Source organism: Herpailurus yagouaroundi, unplaced genomic scaffold (genome assembly GCF_014898765.1).
Source record: "Herpailurus yagouaroundi ecotype Mexico unplaced genomic scaffold, PumYag 77, whole genome shotgun sequence".
In the NCBI taxonomy this organism is placed as follows: domain Eukaryota; kingdom Metazoa; phylum Chordata; class Mammalia; order Carnivora; family Felidae; genus Herpailurus; species Herpailurus yagouaroundi.
The window spans coordinates 52,630,837-52,649,394 of NW_024412388.1; the positions used below are offsets into that span (position 1 = coordinate 52,630,837).

General features: G+C 39.2%; 1 protein-coding gene across 1 annotated transcript in view; it reads left to right on the top strand.

Annotated features, from left to right (window-relative positions):
* Positions 1–16,402: 16,402 nt before the first annotated feature.
* PGM1 (phosphoglucomutase 1) overlaps positions 16,403–18,558 on the top strand; it is a 66,634-nt gene continuing 64,478 nt past the window's right edge. Inside the window, exon 1 of the mRNA XM_040470486.1 lies at positions 16,403–16,873. Coding sequence (XP_040326420.1) covers positions 16,628–16,873 — 246 coding nt within the window. The 5' untranslated portion in view covers positions 16,403–16,627. The remainder of the gene's footprint in view (positions 16,874–18,558) is intronic.

Below are 18,558 nucleotides of genomic sequence, written 5' to 3' on the forward strand. Positions count from 1 at the left end.
TACCAGTATGGCAGTATATTAGTTTTGCACCCAGTACATGCTAGCCCATTGTTAAATGTCATTTGGATTTTTGGCCCTTGATTTAGACACTTGTAAACCAGGTTGTCATTATGTAGCAGTTTGCATTGTTCAGATGATGTGGCTAAAAAGAAATGCAATGTGAAAGCGTTTTACGAAATCCACTAAACTATATATTCCATTACTGAGTTGCAGGAAAGTTTTATCTTCCACCATTGTCTCCACTTACACATATTAAGCATTTTTTTTTTTTTACCCTTTCCCATTACTCACTTGTTATAGTGGAAGAAAAAAAACTTTTTAGGGTAGTTTTGCACAGATGACTGTATTATTTTTAGAGGTAACCTTGCATGTGATTCCATTTAAAAAGCACAAGGATCCTGCTTACCAAGAAGACCTCTAGATGCTTCAGATCTCTCCTGTGTTCTAAGTCCCATTCCTGCTTGTCTCCTTAGTATTGGCTCCCTTGAATTTTACCTACAAACACTCCCTCAATATTGACTTTTCCCCATTATTATTTAGACTCATCTCATTCCCTATCCCTATCATTTCTGTCTTCCCCTTCTCAGCGAAAGGACTTGAAACAATTGCCCACATTTGCTATGCCCACTTTTTTTTTTAATGTTTTTTTATTTTTGAGAGAGAGACCAAGCATGAGCAGGGGAGGGACAGAGAGAGGGAGACACAGAATCTGAAGCAGGCTCCAGGCTCTCGGCTGTCAGCACAGAGCCTGATGCGGGGCTTGAATTCAGGAACTGTGAGATCCTGACCTGAGCTGAAGTCCGACACTTAACTGACTGAGCCACCCAGGCGCCCCTGCTGTGCCCACTTCCTTGGCTTTCATTCTTTCCAGTTAATTCAACTAGTGATTGTTCCCCCAAGGATATCAGTAACTTCCTGTTCACTAAATCTAGTAGATATTTTAAAGTCTTCTCTTTGGCATTCTTCAGATTTTCTTCCCACCTCTGCATTTCTTTTTAGGCTTGTTTTTTTACGCATACTGTAGCCTTTCCCACTTTCCACATTCTCTCTCACCTCAGGCCTTTCTGCCTACAAATAATAATTGTTTCTCTACTCACTCTTCTTCCTTCAGGTCTCAGTGAATATGTCACTTTTTCTAAGAATCTTTCACTGATTACTCCCTGACCAGGACTGCTTTGGTAGCCCTAAAACCTTATGCTCACTCTTTGTTGTAGTACTCATCATACTGTACAGGAATTACTGTTTATTTTACCCTCACTAGGCTGAAAGCAGGGAGTTAACAATTCCAGCATATACCATGGAACCATAATAGATATGTAATAAATATCTGCTGGACAGTTGAGTAAAGTTGGCAGAAAATTAAACTTAACCTGTGGTATGAATTTTTCCTAATTATTAGGGCTATTTGTAAATTAAAAATAGACACATAGGAAAATGTCTCCTTACTATTAAATTCTATTTACCCAGATTTTGTTTTTCATGTCATTAACAGATGAAAACTACATTTAATATTTTGTTGATATTTCATTAGATATTCTAGTAAACCTGTTTTCTTGTGAAGCCAGCAGTTTTCTTTTAGATCTATTTTTGGTGTAGGTCAAATATGATGCAGAAATTTAATACACCACACTAATCATATTTTGGATACAATCCAAGAAAATGAAAATACATTTCTGATTTTAGCCACCAGAGGGTGAGCATATTATTTATTATTCATATTCTTCACTAGATAGAATGAGAGACAGACTGACTGATAATATTTCTCAGCACTGGGTTAAGTCCTTTATGACTTCTAAGATTGCTTTGGTGAAATATATGGTATACTAAGGATTTACCTATAAACAGGCATATACACCTATCTTATTAGAGAATATATAAAAATTATTTCTAACTTGTAAAGTGGATACTAAGTCTTCTGCTCTTAAAAAGGTATTGACTCAAAAAAAAAAAAGGTAATGACTCACTTCCTCATGAAGTTACAAGTATAAGGACATTAAGATGGGCTTGCTAGCTTTATCTAGTACAGTAAAGCCTATCTTTGATACTCAGCCTAGCTTGATTTGGGGGTGGGAAAAAAACTGCTTAGTGATTAGAGGAGAAACATGGCAAACATGGAGAAACATGGAAATGATTTAGGGAAGGTAGATAAAATTAATGTGAGAGACAGTTTAGAGGCCAGGACTAGTAATGGTTGCTAAAAGTCTAGGGGGTAAAGGATTTTGGCTGCTTAAAAGTGTCTGTACTTGTTAACTGTGGTTAGTTTTGTCTAAGGAAGATGAAGAACAGGCATTCTCAGTTATTATGAATAATTCACAAGCTGCCTTCATTTGTGATATTTGACCAAAGTCAATTTGTACTTTAATTTTTTTTTAATTTTTTTAAACCTTTATTTGTGAGATAGAGAGAGACAGAGGATGAACGGGGGAGGGTCAGAGAGAGGGAGACACAGAATCTGAAACAGGCTCCAGGCTCTGAGCTGTCAGCACAGAGCCTGACGCGGGGCTCGAACCCACAGATTGCTAGATCACGACCTGAGCCAAAGTCGGACGCTTAACCGACTGAGCCACACAGGCGCCCCATCAATTTGTACTTTAAAAATAGGTTCTGGGGGCACCTGGTTGGCTCAGTTGGTAGAGCATGTGACTCTTGATCTCAGCGTTGTGTGTTCAAGCCCATGTTAGGCATGAAGCCAGCTTAAAAAAAAAAAGTAAAGAGTTTCTCTATTTTTTAAAATAATGACAGTTCTAAAGATACATATTAATGTTAAAAAGAAGACCTACATATGAGAAAGGGGTTAGAGGTATGGTTCCATTCCCCCAAAATTAAGAAAAATATTTTTCAATTTCTTTGAGACACAATTGACAAATATCCAACATTTTATACATATTCTTAACTTTATTCTTTCCTTTACAATTTAACACAAGATCAACCAACTTAAATTCAAAGCCACCTTAAGTTCAATCATCTGAATGAGGCTAATGTTAACATATAATAGTGCCAGTTACTATAGAATACCAGCATTGTAAGCTTTCTGGTAACTTTAATATGAATATGCAGCATTACTAAAAATCAAATTTCTCTGTGCCTTTTTCTAAACCTCTGTTGCAAAAAATTGGATTTAGCTTTTGAAATAATTGTTTTCTTAAAGGGAGTAAAAATTTAGGAGATGACTAGACTGGAAAATGGTACACAGGGATATCCAATTGGCAAGCTTCTATTCCATATTGCATTAGTTATAACAGAGAAGTAGTAGACATGATCTCTGACCTCAGAAAAAGAAAGAGCTGAGAAAATGTGTTACATGTTAGCCTATTAAGGAATAATATTAACTCTTAAATTAGTAAGCACTGACCATTAAGCATAAACTAGTGAAGAGGGTATGGGAACAGAAAAGGAAAGGAAGGCTTGCCCAAATATTTTCAGGGGCATAAGACTCAGTAGATTGAAGGAATAAAATACGCGTAGCTTTCTTTTTAGTCATGCAATGCAATGTTTTTAAATTTTTTAATATAAAAACACATTTTTAATAACTATTAAAGGAAATGAGGCATGGACTTTAAAATATAGAGAAGTATTACACTAAGGTATTAGACCAAGTTTGATAGAGTAAGTTTGGACAAGTTGAAAAGACCAGTGTGGGTTGGAAGAATCAGGAATGTGCTAGAACTTTAAATGAACTTTGATGGGTTAAGAGAAGATTTCAAAAGGGGTAGGAAGAAATTTCAGGCATTTTCTCATGTTTTTCACTTTTCATAGAGTTTCCTAAATTGTGTCTCTAGTGTTAATATCATAGGCAATAGGTTAATCACATACTCCTTGAGTGCCAAATATGTGTAGAGCACTTCTTTATCAGAAAAGATAGATTACGACAAGCATTATACTCTGTACTTTTAACATACATTTTTAAATGCCTCGTCCTTCATGAAGCCTTTAATCCTTTCTCCAGTCCAGAAGAAACTATTCTACTTCTTGAACTTCTATTTTAAAACTAATACTTTTTTTCCTGTGAGACTTTTTTGTTTTGTCTTGTTTTATTCAAGTAAAAATGGTGTAAATAAGGTAGTTCATTCAACTTTTTTTAAAAATTTGTTTATTGTGAGAGAGAAAGAGAGTGCACGTGCATGCAAGTGAGCGGGGGAGGGGTAGAGAGAGAGGGGGAGAGAGAGAATCCCAAGACTCAGGGCTTGAACTCATGAACCATGAGCTCATAATGGTTGAACCATAGTTCATTCAACTTTCAGTTCAAATAAGGACTTTCCCCTGAAACACTCATTGTATTTAGGAATGTAGTAAAAGTGCTATTTGGGTTCATTCTCTTCATCGGGCAGTTTATTAATACAATATGTAGCCAAGGGTTGAGATTTAAAGTGAAACTGGCATTTTTTTTTTTTTTTTAAGTTCCAAGTGTGGGCCAAAGAAGAATACAATCTTTACAGTGTAGCCTGGTGCCTCTATCCTGATTCATGCTAGGGTGTCTTACCCACCATTGCTTTTGTACCGTCTGTAAAAAGGAAAAAAAAAACATCTTGCATTAAAAAATAGTTTCAACTTTGTGGACCCCCTAAACAGGTTTAGGCTACCAGGGTTTCATGAGCCACACTTTGAGAACTAGTGAGGTAGAGGCTCACTTCCTTTATCTATGGCTCTCCTTGTGAAAGCAAAGGCCTGGACATTTATTACAGGTGAGGTTCTCTGAGTCTTTCGGTGAATTGCCTTCACAGGCATCATTCTCTTAATAAGGAAAATAAAGATAAATTAGGGAATTTAAGAAACTTAAGTAGTATCTACTGCTTCCTAATACTGGCACAGCCTAGTTAAGATGGATTATAAGACTTGTTAGGGAAATAGCTGGTCAAGATGACACAGCCTTTTAGTGTTACAACTCAACTATTTTTTAATTGAGGTATAACTGATGCAAAACCTATCAGTTTCATTTGTACAGCATAATGATTCAGTATTTGCATTTATTGTAAAATGATCAGCACAGTAAGTCTAGTTAACATTTAACACTTCATATTTTAAAAAAAGCTATACAATAAATTTGACCTTTTTGGGGGAGGAGAGCAAGGTTGTATGGTTCTGTTAATTTAAAACATTTGTAGATTCATTTCACCACTACCACAATCAGGATACAAAACAGTTCCATCACCAAAAGATTCCATTATACTATTTCTTATGGTCACATCCTTCTCCCCTTCCCCTTCCAAACACACACACACACACACACACACACACACACACACACACACACACACCCCTAGCCCCTGGCAACCACTGATCTTTCTATTACTATAGTTTCCTCTTTTTGAGAATGTCATGTAAATGGGATCCTGCAGTTTGTAACCTTTTGAGACTGAATTCTTTCACTCAGCCTAATTCCTTTGAGAATCATCCAAATTGTATGTATTAGTTTGTTCCTAGTATTTCTTTCTTTCTTTCTTTTTTTAAATAACCTCTACACTCAATGTGAGGTGCGAACTCAGGACCCCAAGATCAAGAGTTGCATGTTCCACTGACTGAGCCAGCTGGGCACCCCTGAGTAGCATTTCTTTATATGGATGTACCACAATTTGCTTATTCATTTCCTAGGCCATTTCCAGTTTTGGGCAGTATTAATTGAGCTGCTATAAACATTCATACACGGGTTCTTTTGTGTGAACATAATTTTTCATTTCTCTAGGATAGATAGGAAGAGGTGAGATTGCTGGGTCATATGGTAACTGTATGTTTGGCTTTTTAAGAAACTGCCAATGTGTTTTACAGAGTGGTTGTACCATTATGCATTTCCATAAACAATGTATGAGAGTTTCAGTTGCTCTGCATCCTCCTCAGAACTTGATATGGTCAGTATTTTGTATTTTAGACATTCTAAAAAACATTCAGTAGTATCTCATAGTAGTTTTACTTTGCATTTCCTTAAGGGTTTATGATGCTGAGCAACTTTTCATATGCTTAGTTACCATCTGTATATATCCTCTTCAGTGAGGCATCTCTTCAAGGCTTTTGGCCATTTAAACGGGGTTTTCTTTTGAGATTTGAAGCTTTTTTTTTTTTTAATTTTTTTTTCAACGTTTATTTATTTTTGGGACAGAGAGAGACAGAGCATGAACAGGGGAGGGGCAGAGAGAGAGGGAGACACAGAATCGGAAACAGGCTCCAGGCTCTGAGCTATCAGCCCAGAGCCCGACGCGGGGCTCGAACTCACGGACCGCGAGATCGTGACCTGGCTGAAGTCGGACGCTTAACCGACTGCGCCACCCAGGCGCCCCAAAGCTTTTTTTTTTTTTTTAATAAATTCTGGATACATCTTTTGTTGGAGATGTGAATTGCAAAATTTTTCTCTGAGTCTTTAGCTTATCTTTTCATTCACTCTCTTTTGTTTTTAAGTTTATTTATTTTGAGAGACAGAGCCTGTGCATGCAATCAGGGGAAAGATAGAGAGAGTGGGGAGAGAAAATCTCAGGCACTGACAGTGCAGAGCCTGACATGGGACTCAATCTCATGAACTGTGAGATCGTGATCTGAGCTGAAGTCAGACGCTTAACAAGCCTCCCAGGTGTCCCTCTTTTCATTCTCTTAACTGTATCATATGGAGAGCAAAGTTTTTAATTTTGATGAAGTCCAGCTTATCAGTTTTTTTCTTTATTGGCTCATGTGTTTGGTGGCAAGTCTAAGAAGTTGTTGCCTAGCCCTATGTGAAAAAATTTTCTATTTTATAAGTTATGTAGTTTTATTTGGTGCATTTATATCTATGATCTAGTTGGAGTTAATTTTTGTATTAGTTATGAAGTTTAGGTTGAGGTTCATTTTTTGTTTTCATATGGAGGTCAGTAGTCCTAGTACCATTTGCTAAAAAAGATTGTTCTTTCTCCTTTTTAAAACAATTTTTTAAGTTTATTTATTTACTTAGAGAGAGAGAGCGCGCGCGCGCACGCGCGCACAAGTGGGGGAGGGGCAGAAAGAGAGGCCGAGAGAGAGAATCCTCAGCAGGCTCCATGCTGTCAGCAAACCATGAAATCATGACCTGAGCCAAAGTCAGATGCTTAAGAGACTAGCTACCCAGGTGCCCCTCTTTCTCCTTTAAATTGCTCTTGTGCATTTGTTGAAAATCAACTGAAGATATAGACCCATATATTTGTGTGCGTATATTTCTGGACTCTACTTTGTCTTACTGATCTATGTGTCTTTCTCTCACCAATACTACACTGTCTTCATTATGTAGCTTTACATATGGTAAATCTGTAGTCAGGTAATATGATTCCTCCAATCTTCTTGTTCTTTTTCAAAATGGTCTTAACTGTTCTAGTTTCTTTCCCTTTCCAAATGAATTTTTTTTAAGTTTATTTATTATGAGAGAGGGTAGGGCAGAGAGAGGGAGAAAGAATCCCAAGAAGCTCTATACCACCAGCACAAAGCTCGAGGCTTGAGCTGACGATCCATGAGATTATGACCTGAGCTGATGTTGTACCCTTAACCACTGAGCCACCCAGGTGCCTCCTAAATGAATTTTAGAAGCAGCTGTCTATATCTACAAAAATTCTTGCTGGGATTTTGATCTATATTGTGTTAAATATATTGGTCATTTTGGGGAATTGACATGTTTATTGTGTTGGTTGCAATCCATGAACATGGTATATTTCTCCATTTATTTAGGTTTTCTTTTATTTTGTTTTAAAGAAAATAGTTTTATAGTTTTCAGCTTACAAATCCTGTACATCCTCTATAAGATTTACATCTAAATATTTTATTTTATTTTATAAAAAAATTTTTTTTGATGTTCATTTTTGAGAGAGAGAGAAACATAGCATGAGCAGGGGAGGGGCAGAGAGAGAGGGAGATACAGTATCTGAAGCAGGCTCCAGGCTCTGTCAGCACAGAGCCCAACACAGGGCTTGAACTCACAAAACCGTGAAATCATGACCTGAGCTGAAGTCAGGTGCTTAACCGACTGAGCCACCAGGTATCCCTAAATATTTTATTTTTATGAACTATTGTAAATGGCATTATTATTTTTTTAACATTTATTCATTATTGAGAGACAGAGAGAGACAGAGTATGAGCATGGGAGGGGCAGAGAGAGGGGGAGACAGAGCATCCAAAGCAGGCTCCAGGCTCTGAGCTGTCAGCACAGAGCCCAATGCGGGGCTCAAATGCACAAACTGTGAGATCATGACCTGAGCCGAAGTCAGATGCCTAAACAACTGAACCACCCAGGCGCTCCTAAATGGTATTATTTTTAAATTTCAGGTTTTAGTTATATACTACTAGTATATAAAGCATAATTGATTTTTGCATGTTAGTATTGTATCCTAAGACTCTTGCTAAACTCATTTGTTAGTCCTAGGAGTTTTTTCTTTGTAGATTCCTTGGGATTTTCTACATAGAAAAACATGTCATCTGCAAATAGGCACAGTTTCATTTTCTTTCCAATCTATATGCCCCCTCCCCCCTTTTTTTTTCTTGTCTGATTTCACTGGCTAAGACTTCCATAATGATGTTGAGTAGAATGTTGAAGGTGGATATCCCTACCTTGCTCCCAATCTTAGGAAGGAAAGCATTCAGTTCTTCACCATTAATATGATGTTAGCTGAAGATGTTTTTGTAGGTGCCCTTTATTAGGTTAGAAAAATTCTCTTCTATTCCTAGATTACTGAAATTAAAAAAAATATATTTATTTTTGAGTGAGAGAGTGTGGGCATGTGGGGAGGGGGAAGGACAAAGAGAGAGAGACAGAGAATCCCAAGCAGGCTCCCACTGTCAGTGCAGATCCCGGGTTGGATCTCAAACTCACCATCCATGAGATGGTGAGCCAAAATCAAGAGTCTGACGCTTAACTGACTGAGCCACCCTGGAACCCTGAGATTTTTTTTTTTTAAAACCAGGAATGGATGCTGAATTATGTCAAATATATTTTTTGTGTCATTGTATTGTTTTTCTTCTTTAGACTATTAATGTGATGGATTACACTCATTGATTTTCACATATTGAACCAGCTTTTCATTGCCAGAATAAACCCCTCTTGGTTGTGATATGCTGTTTTTACAGTATATACTGTGAATTCAATTGGCTAGTACATTGTTCGGCATTTTTGTGACCATGTATGTGAGGAATATTGGTCTCTAGTTTTCTTGATTTGTATTGTCTTTGTCTGGTTTTGGTATCAGGGCAATACTGACTTTATAAATGAGTCAGGATTGATTCTTCCTCTTATTTTCTGGAAGAGACTATGTGGAAGTGGTGTTGTTTCTTCTTTTTTTTTTAATTTTATTTTTTATTTTTTAAAATTTACATCCAAATTAGTTAGCATATAGTGCAACAGTGGTTTCAGGAGTACATTCCTTAGTGCCCCTTACCCATTTAGCCCATCCCCCCTCCCACAACCCCTCCAGTAACCCTCTGTTTGTTCTCCATATTTGAGTCTCTTATGCTTTTGTCCCCCTCCCTGTTTTTATATTATTTTTGTTTCCCTTCCCTTGTATTCATCTGTTTTGTCTCTTAAAGTCCTCATATGAGTGAAGTCATATGATATTTGTCTTTCTCTGACTGACTAATTTCACTTAGCATAATACCCTCTACTTCTATCCACGTAGTTGCAAATGGCAAGATTTCATTCTTTTTGATTGCCAAGTAATACTCTATTGTATATATATATACCACATCTTCTTTATCCATTCATCCATTGGTGGACATTTGGGCTCTTTCCATACTTTGGCTATTGTTGATAGTGCTGCTATAAACATGGGGGTGCATGTGCTGCTTCGAAACAGCACACCTGTATCCCATGGATAAACGCCTAGTAGTGTAATTGCTGGGTTGTAGGATAGTTCTATTTTTAGTTTTTTGAGGAACCTCCATACTGTTTTCCAGAGTGGCTGCACCAGCTTTCATTCCCACCAACAATGCAAAAGAGATCCTTTTTCTCCTCGCCAACATCTGTTGTTGCCTGAGTTGTTAATGTTAGCCATTCTGACAGGTGTAAGGTGGTATCTCATTGTGGTTTTGATTTGTATTTCCCTGATGATGAGTGAAGTTGAGCATTTTTTCATGTGTTGGTTGGCCATCTGGATGTCTTCTTTGGAGAAGTGTCTGTCCATGTCTTTTGCCAATTTATTCACTGGATGATTTGTTTTTTGGGTGTTGAGTTTGATAAGTTCTTTATACATTTGGGGTACTAACCCTTTATCTGATATGTCATTTGCAAATATCTTCTCCCATTCTGTCGGTTGCCCTTTAGTTTTGCTGATTGTTTCCTTCGCTGTGCAGAAGCTTTTCATTTTGATGAGGTCCCAGTAGTTCATTTTTGCTTTTGTTTTGCTTGCCTCTGGAGACGTGTTGAGTAAGAAGTTGCTGCGGCCAAGATCAAAGACATTTTTGTCTGCTTTTTCCTCAAGGATTTTGATGGCTTCCTGTCTTACATTGATGTCTTTCATCCATTTTGAGTTTATTTTTGTGTATGGTGTAAGAAAGTGGTCCAGGTTCATTGTTCTGCATGTCGCTGTCCAGTTTTCCCAGCACCACTTGCTGAAGAGACTGTCTTTATTCCATTGGATATTCTTTCCTGCTTTGTCAAAGATTAATTGCCCATACGTTTAGTGGGTCCATTTCTGGTTCTCTATTCTGTTCCATTAATCTGAGTGTCTGTTCTTGTGCCAGTGTCATACTGTCTTGGTGATTACAGCTTTGTAGTATAGCTTGAAGTCCGGGGGTGTTGTTTCTTCTTTAAATGTTTGTTTCAGTTTGTCTTTGAGACCATCTGGGTGTGGAGATTTTTTGGAAGTTTTTTAAGTTCAGTTTTCATGGGGCCATTGAATTTACCTATTTCATCTGGTGGGGGAGGATTGGTCGCGTGTGGGTTTTGAGGAATTTGTCCATTTAATCTAAGTTGTCAAATGTATGTGCAGAGAGTTTTATGAAACATTGTTTATGGAGGCTGTAGCGATAATTCCTTTGTCATTCCTGGTATTAGTAAAATGTATCTTCTCTTTTTTTGTCAGCCTTGCTAGAGGTTAATCAATTTTATTGATCTATTCCAATAACCAATTTTTAGTTTCATTGATTTTTCTCTATTTTTGTTTTCAATTTAATTGATTTCTGCTCTTTATTATTTTCTTCTGTTTGCCTTGGGTTTATTTGCTCTTTTTCTAGTTTGTTAAGGCAGAAGTTTGGATTATTGATATGAATTTTTTTTAATTCTAATATTAGCTTTAAAAATCAATACCTTGGGTTGCCTGGGTGTCTCAGTCAGTTAAGCAACCAACTCTTGGTTTGGGCTCAGGTTATGATCTAACAGTTTGTGAGACTGAGCCCTGCACCTGACTCTGCACTGACAGAATGAGCCTGTTTAGGATTCTCTCTCTGCCTTTCTCTCTCTGCGCCTCTCTTGCTCATGTTTTCTCCCTCTCTCAACATAAATAAATAAACATTAAAAAAATCAATACCTTTGGAGCACCTGAATGGCTCAGTCAGTTAAGTGCCTGACCCTTGATTTCTGCTCATGATTGTTGAGATAGAGCCCCGAGTCAGTTCAGTGCTGGGCATGGAGCCTGCTTAAGATTCTTTCTCTCCCTCTCTCTCTGCCCCTCCCCTGCTTGTGCTCTCACTCTCTCTCAAAAAAAAAAAAAAAAAAAAATCAATTACCTTCTTGTGGTTCATACTTTGTTTCTTATATATTAAAAAAACTTTTTTTAATGTTTATTTATTTTTGAGTGACAGAGAGAGAGAGAGACAGAGCACGAGCAGGGAAGGGCAGAGAAAGAGGGAGACTGAGCTGTCAGCACAGAGCCCTATGCAGGGCTTGAACCCATGGACCATGAGATCTTGACCCAAGCCGAAGTCGGGTGCTTAACGGACTGAGCCACCCAGGTGTCCTTGTTTCTTATATTTTATATGTATCTGGACTGCTCTGTTTTTAACTCCTTGAGTACAGGGTCTTAGGTGATTAATCTGAGCCTAAGTGTCTTGTACTACGTGTTTAGTGTTTTATAGATGATTTGAATGGAGAGATGTGTGGATAAAAGGAGAGTGAGGGCAATGAATATAAATTATTTCAAGATAGCTTCAGCATTAAGAAAAATATATAACAGGGGCTATAACAGTAAGGTAAAGGGAAGGAATAAAAATTCACTCATCAGGAAAAGTTGGTAACACCAGTCGAAGCTAGTTTTGATAGGGACTATTCAAAACTTCAGGGTGTTGTACAGAATACTCACTATTGCATTCAATTTTACACAGTGAATGAAACAGAATTCTGTTTCCTAGCCAATTCAAGAAAGAAAAAACCTTTTAACTTATTCAGGTAATTTGAGCAAAATAATTTGGAAATAATTACCTCCATGATTTCTTGATTCCCTGTTTTACTTCTGCTATACCTGATATACTTTCCTCTGTTATTTATTCTTTAGTAGAGACTTAGGATATAGCCTACTTTCTCTTACTCCATCTCTTACTGAACACCTGAAGTCACACTGTAGGCCCCTAGGGAATCAGGCCATGAGTTTGAGCTTCCTGGCTTATCCTCCTCCATAAAATGAAAGCATCTGTATTAGTTTCCTATGGTTGCTGTAACAAATTACCACAAACTTGGTAGCTTGAAACATGAATTTTCCCACAGTTCTACAGGCTGGAAGTCCAAAATCATGTCACTGAGTTAAAATCAAGGTGTCATCAAGGCTGTGCTCTCTTTAGAGGTTCTAGTGGATAGTGCATTTCCTACTTTTTTCCAGCTTTTGGTGACTGCTGGCATTCCATGGTTTGTGGCTGCATCACTCCAGTCTCTGCTGCTATGGTCCTATTGTCTTTTCTTCTGTAATGAAACCTCCCTCTGTTTCCCTCTTAAAAGAACACTTATGATTGTATTTAGAGCTCAAATAATCCAGGCTAATCTCCTCATCTCAAGATCCTTAATTATGTCTACAAAGTCCTTTTCTTACCCTAATTCACATATTGCAACGATTAAGACATGGGTATCTCCTAGGGAGCCATTATTTAGCCTACCACAGCATCCTGATTCCTTAATCAAGAACATTGGTGAAATGGGATAACAGAAGACATTCATTATCTCTTAAAAAGTGTCCTTCCTAATCTGTATTTTTAAAAATCTTATCTTTTTGCTATTTTAAGTATTAATATTTGCATATAAAGTATTCATAGAAATTAATTCAGGCTGATATCCTTTATAGTAGATTCCAAAAATGAATTCTAAGGAAAAAGCCCAATTTATTATATATCAATCTTTTTCACATATAGCTTCATGAATAACCATTTGACACTGAAACATGAGCTCCGAAACTATTATTATTTTGGCACAGGAACAAACTTAATTTCAGAATCAGAGACTCCAGACATCCATTAACTTTTATTCAAATAAAAGTTTTAAGCACCTGAATAACTTAATGGATACAAATAGAAAAGGCATTAAATGGCTTCATATTGCTTCCATATGTAAGAACTAGTCATTATAGCAAGTTACAAATAAATCAAAATTTAACATAATGAACAAAATCTGCAGCCAGGAAGATTTAGGTTTAACAGATGAACTAATATGACATTTACAGTATTGCTCAGCATTAACTTGTATGGATTCATATGGAATCATCATTTAGTTATTCATCAGCCCCAAATAATTGAAAATTCTTGTAGGAGATTATCTATCATTTACCTATCCTGTCAGAGGTCTCTTAATTGAGACATCACCTTTCAGGCCTTGTAGAACTCTTGGGTAGGACAGAGATTTGGGCGACCATTCTAGGCCTAAACTAGAGACTATCCTAATACAGATTCCTCAGTACTTGACACCACCAGACAGGAAGCTGAGTGTATACAAGTAATAATTGTGTTTTGTTTTTAACAATATAGGTACTTTCTAAGGCTTTATAGTAGATTCCAAAAATGAATTGTAAGGAAAAATACATACATGTTAGTGAATTACTTTTCAAAAATTTTTTTTAAATTTTGATAATCAGTTTCTGTATAAGCCATGTTAATGGCTAATACCTCTAGATTACCCACATCACCACCCTGTTTTGTTTCTTTTTTCTTTTTCTTTTTTTTTTAAGGGAGGGGAGGAACAGCGAGAGAGAGAGAATCCCAAGCAGGCTTCATGTCCAACGTGGAGCCCGATGTGGGGCTCAATCTCACAACCATCAGATCATGACCTGAGCTGAAATCAAGACTCAGACGCTTAACCGACTGAGCCACCCAGGTGCCCCTCCAATGTTTTCATTATAAATTCCATACATGTCTTTTTCATTATCAATTGCATATGCACGCCATTTGTTATTTGTTGCATTCAGCAGAGATTGATATCCTATGATAAACACATTTCTTGAAATCATTATAGTTGGAATGCAAATGATTTGTGAAGGGTGAAGTTAAGTTGTCTTCAATGAACACTGTATTTGGAAATGGTATCGATTGACCAGGTCTTGTACATTTATCTAGCCAGCGCTTAACCTTCCTCCCATTTATACACATTTGTATATGTAGACAGAGAAATCATTATTACTTTTCACAGAATTGCAAACTTTTTTTTTTTTTAATTTAAACCTAGATCAAACCTAACAAAATTCTGGATAACTTGACCTCTAGGAAGGCTCCTAACTGGCATATTAATAACTTGCTGAAGTAGATCTTCCTTGCCTTTGAATGTAGCCTAGTAGATTTGAGCTCAGGATTATGGAAAGCTGGATAGCTTATGGAAGAAACACATCTAAATCTTCCTGCTGGGTTGATGTTCCTAAAGAAATTCTCTTTCAAAGGCAGAAAAGCCTAACTTTTCAACTTTTTTTCCACACTGCAGTTACTGGCCTTTAAATGTTGGGAGTTTCTGAGCTCCGTGTCAGACTTTTTTTTTTTTTTTTTCCCCCTGCACTCTGTATTCTCTCCCTAGTGATCTCATTCATTTTCAAGTTTTCAAATACTATCTATATGCTAATGGATTATAAATTCATATCGTTCTGCCAAGTCTCTTTTCTAAGTTCTAGATCTCTGTATCTAACACTTTTTTCTGTACCTCCTTTTGGATGCATGACAGAAGCCTCAAACTTTACATGTCGCAAACAACTCAGACTCATATTGTACCACCTCCAACCCCACACTTCTTATAATAGGAGTGGTATCTCCTAGCAATTTGAGACTGGAACTATTGTAAGAAGTGTGGGGTTGGAGGGTGGTACAGTATGATCCTGAGTTTGGGACATGTAAAGTTTGAGCTACAATGCTAAATGAGTTACTTACATCACCTGATTATTATTTAATGTTTGGACTGGAGCCTGGGTACTTTCAAAAGTGTCTCAGGTGACTGTATTGTGTATCCATGATTGAGAACTATAGACATACAAAACACCATTAATTCTTGCAGAAACTCTTTAAGGTAGGTTTTCTGTTCATTTTATAGTAAAGAAATGGATGCTCACAGATACTAATTAACTTTCCCCATGTCACACATCTCATAAGCGGGGGCAGGGAGAAGCTGTGGCTTTTCTACAAATGACACATTTTCTGAGCAGAGAAGACAATCACTCTCACCAAATCAAGGGGAATGCTAAACCAAAAGGAAAGAATCAATATTCCTACTTAACAGTCAAGGGTCTTTTGTTCACTCTGTATCCTCCATGAACTCTTTCTGGCCACCTCAGTTCTTCTTGGTCTCTTCACCCAATTTTTATTACACAAATAACTGACTTATTTTGATGATGAATTATGTTATACTCAGCCTTACCTTATATTTGTACCTATATTAAGGCCTCCCTGTACATTTCCTAGTTATGAAATCTGGTGACTTAGCAGGCGAACCAGGTTAAGAGCCCTGGTTTTGCAGCAACACCCACCTGAGTTGGCCTCCTGCATATAGTTATCTCCATGGCCGTGACAAGCCATTTAATTTTTTAAATCTCGTTTTGTAAGCATAAAATAGGGAAAAATAAAACTTGTACTTCAGCAAGGATTAGAAACATTCTATTCAATAAACTTCAGTTCTTAGTAAAGGCACCCTAACCAATGGGAAGTAAAGGGTTTGGTCCATCAGTAAATACATGGAAAGTAGTAGGTGGAATACGACTTTTGGAACTGACTCCTTTTTCTGACACAAACTAGTATTTGGACAGAGAATATAAAAAAATAAGGAGTCATGAAATCTACCTAAGGCTGCCATTTCTATCTCTCAGGTTTCCAGAAAGCTATTTACATAAGATACTCTGGCCAAACCACAGGAAATTATTATACTCTGCAATTTTCCCACCCTGTCTCCAACACTTGCCCTCTGACCAAGTTCCTACCCCACGTTCTGCCCTTCCCTGTAGGGAAGGAGTTGCGGATTTCATTTTATAGTGGATTGGCTGACGGGGTGGGGTGGGAAGGGGATATCAGAGAGGCTCCACCCATTTCACTGGAGGCCTGGAGGTGGGCGCTCTCCTTTTCTCTACCCGCCCCCCTGTACCTGCAAAGTGGGCTGGCCACGGAGGGAGGGCCCTGTCCCCGGTCCCTTTAAGGAGGAGGGCCGAGCGCAGGCGAGAGAGCTGGCGTTGCCCCTAGCCCGTCCGCACCGTCACCCCAGAGCAGCTGCAGCCACAGCTCCGGCCTCCCCGCGGTTAGCAGAGTCCGCTCCGGCCCCAAGAAGCGAGTCGCCACCATGGTGAAGATTGTGACGGTGAAGACCCAGGCGTACCCGGACCAGAAGCCGGGCACGAGCGGGCTGCGGAAGCGGGTGAAGGTGTTTCAGAGCAGCGCCAACTACGCGGAGAATTTCATCCAGAGTATCATCTCCACGGTGGAGCCGGCGCAGCGGCAGGAGGCCACCCTCGTGGTGGGCGGGGACGGCAGGTTCTACATGAAGGAGGCCATCCAGCTCATCGTGCGCATCGCCGCCGCCAACGGGGTAAGGGACGCGCCGGCTCCTCCGCGGCGTGCGCCAGGAGCGGGGCCGTGCGCGACGTGCCGCTGGAGTCGCCCGCCCGCCCCCTGCCGCGCTCGGGCCCGGCCACTTCCGCGTGCCGCCCTAGTCTCCACCCAACTTCTTTGCTCTGGCTTTTCCTGGCCCGGAGGCCCCGCGGAGGTCGCGGGGTGCTGAAGGGTGGCCTCGGGGCTCCGCGGAGCTGCTTTGTCGACTCTCCGGGGACGGGCGAGCAGGGCTTGACCTTGGGAGGCCCGATCCTCCGCCTCTTGCCCCGCCCTTCTCTCGCCTCCTCCCTTCCCCACCCCTCCGGCTGAGGCCTCTGACATTTACATTAACCTTTCCTGTGGCTAAAGATACAGTTACAACTCTGAGTGCAGTCGCCTTCACCCGGAAAGGTTAAACGGCCTCTGCCTTGCTCAGAACCCCCTCCCATCCCTACCAGTTGCTTGCTATTCTGGTCTGAGACTGGCGCTTCCCACTGGCTGGGAGCCCGACGCCGTGGGGCATGGTTGCCGGGAGCGCCCGCCCAGCTGGTGCGTGAGACCCGCAGGGCTGAGAAGAGGTTGCCAAGTCTTGCTCTCTCTCCACATCCTAGTTTGCGTTGGGACTGAGCTCCCGCCCTTCCACGGCCTGGTTGCTGGGACGCAGGCTTTTGAAAACGCTAGTCTTTGCCAGATGGTGCTTCTAGATCTGTTCGTCGAGGAGTTGGGGCTGATTTTCATGAGAACAGAAACTGCATACCCAAGGGTGCTCTTATGCAAGCCTTCGTGGCTGGCCAGGAAATTAATGCAACCCCTTGGCTTGCCCCTCGCCGCACCCTCCCCACCAGCTAAGGAACGTTAACTGACTTCAGGGGCAGGTCCACTCGGATAGGTGAAACTCTGAAAGATTTTTTAGTAAACTTTATGAATGAAAAGGTGGATTTATAAAACAGGTAACTTGGACCTGATTATTCATTCACTTTTATAAAACATCTTCTAACGAGTTTCTCTTTCTGTATTTAAAATAAGATTTGACTTATACCTAGCTTTTCTGGAACTCATTTCTTTTAGTGATATTTTTATTCATTTTAGTGATACTTTATCTTTAACATATAAGTGTCATTTTGCCACGCACCACGAAAAGCACTAAATGTGCAGTATCTCATTTATGCTGCAGCCTTATGAGGTCGATGCTATTATGGGCATCTTCAAGTTGCCAGTGAGAAAACTGAAGCCTGGGCAGGTTAAAGAGGAACTATAAAAGCAGCACCCAGAATCTAATATAGACCTACCAATTACAACTTCTGTGAAGGAAGGGACCCTTAAATCTATAAGGAACTATTATTCCCTAGTTTGTAAAATATACACTGGGCCCCAATCTACATCTCCCTCCCTGAGTCAGGCATTTATAAGCATCAAGGAGAGAAGGTCCTCTGAATAGAATATGCTCTTGAGTTTTCAGACAACCACAAATTCCCTTAAGAGCAAAAATAGATGTTACCCAGTAGATCCCTTCATTTCCTTATCACCTGTGTTGAATATGTATTTCATTCATTCATTCATTCATTCAAAAAGACTGAACCTATGCCATATACAGAAAATGTGTGGAATAAAAAGACAATTCAGACACAAGACTCGTACTTAAGGAGCTTACGTCATAGTGGGAATTTTTGAGGAAAGTTGTCC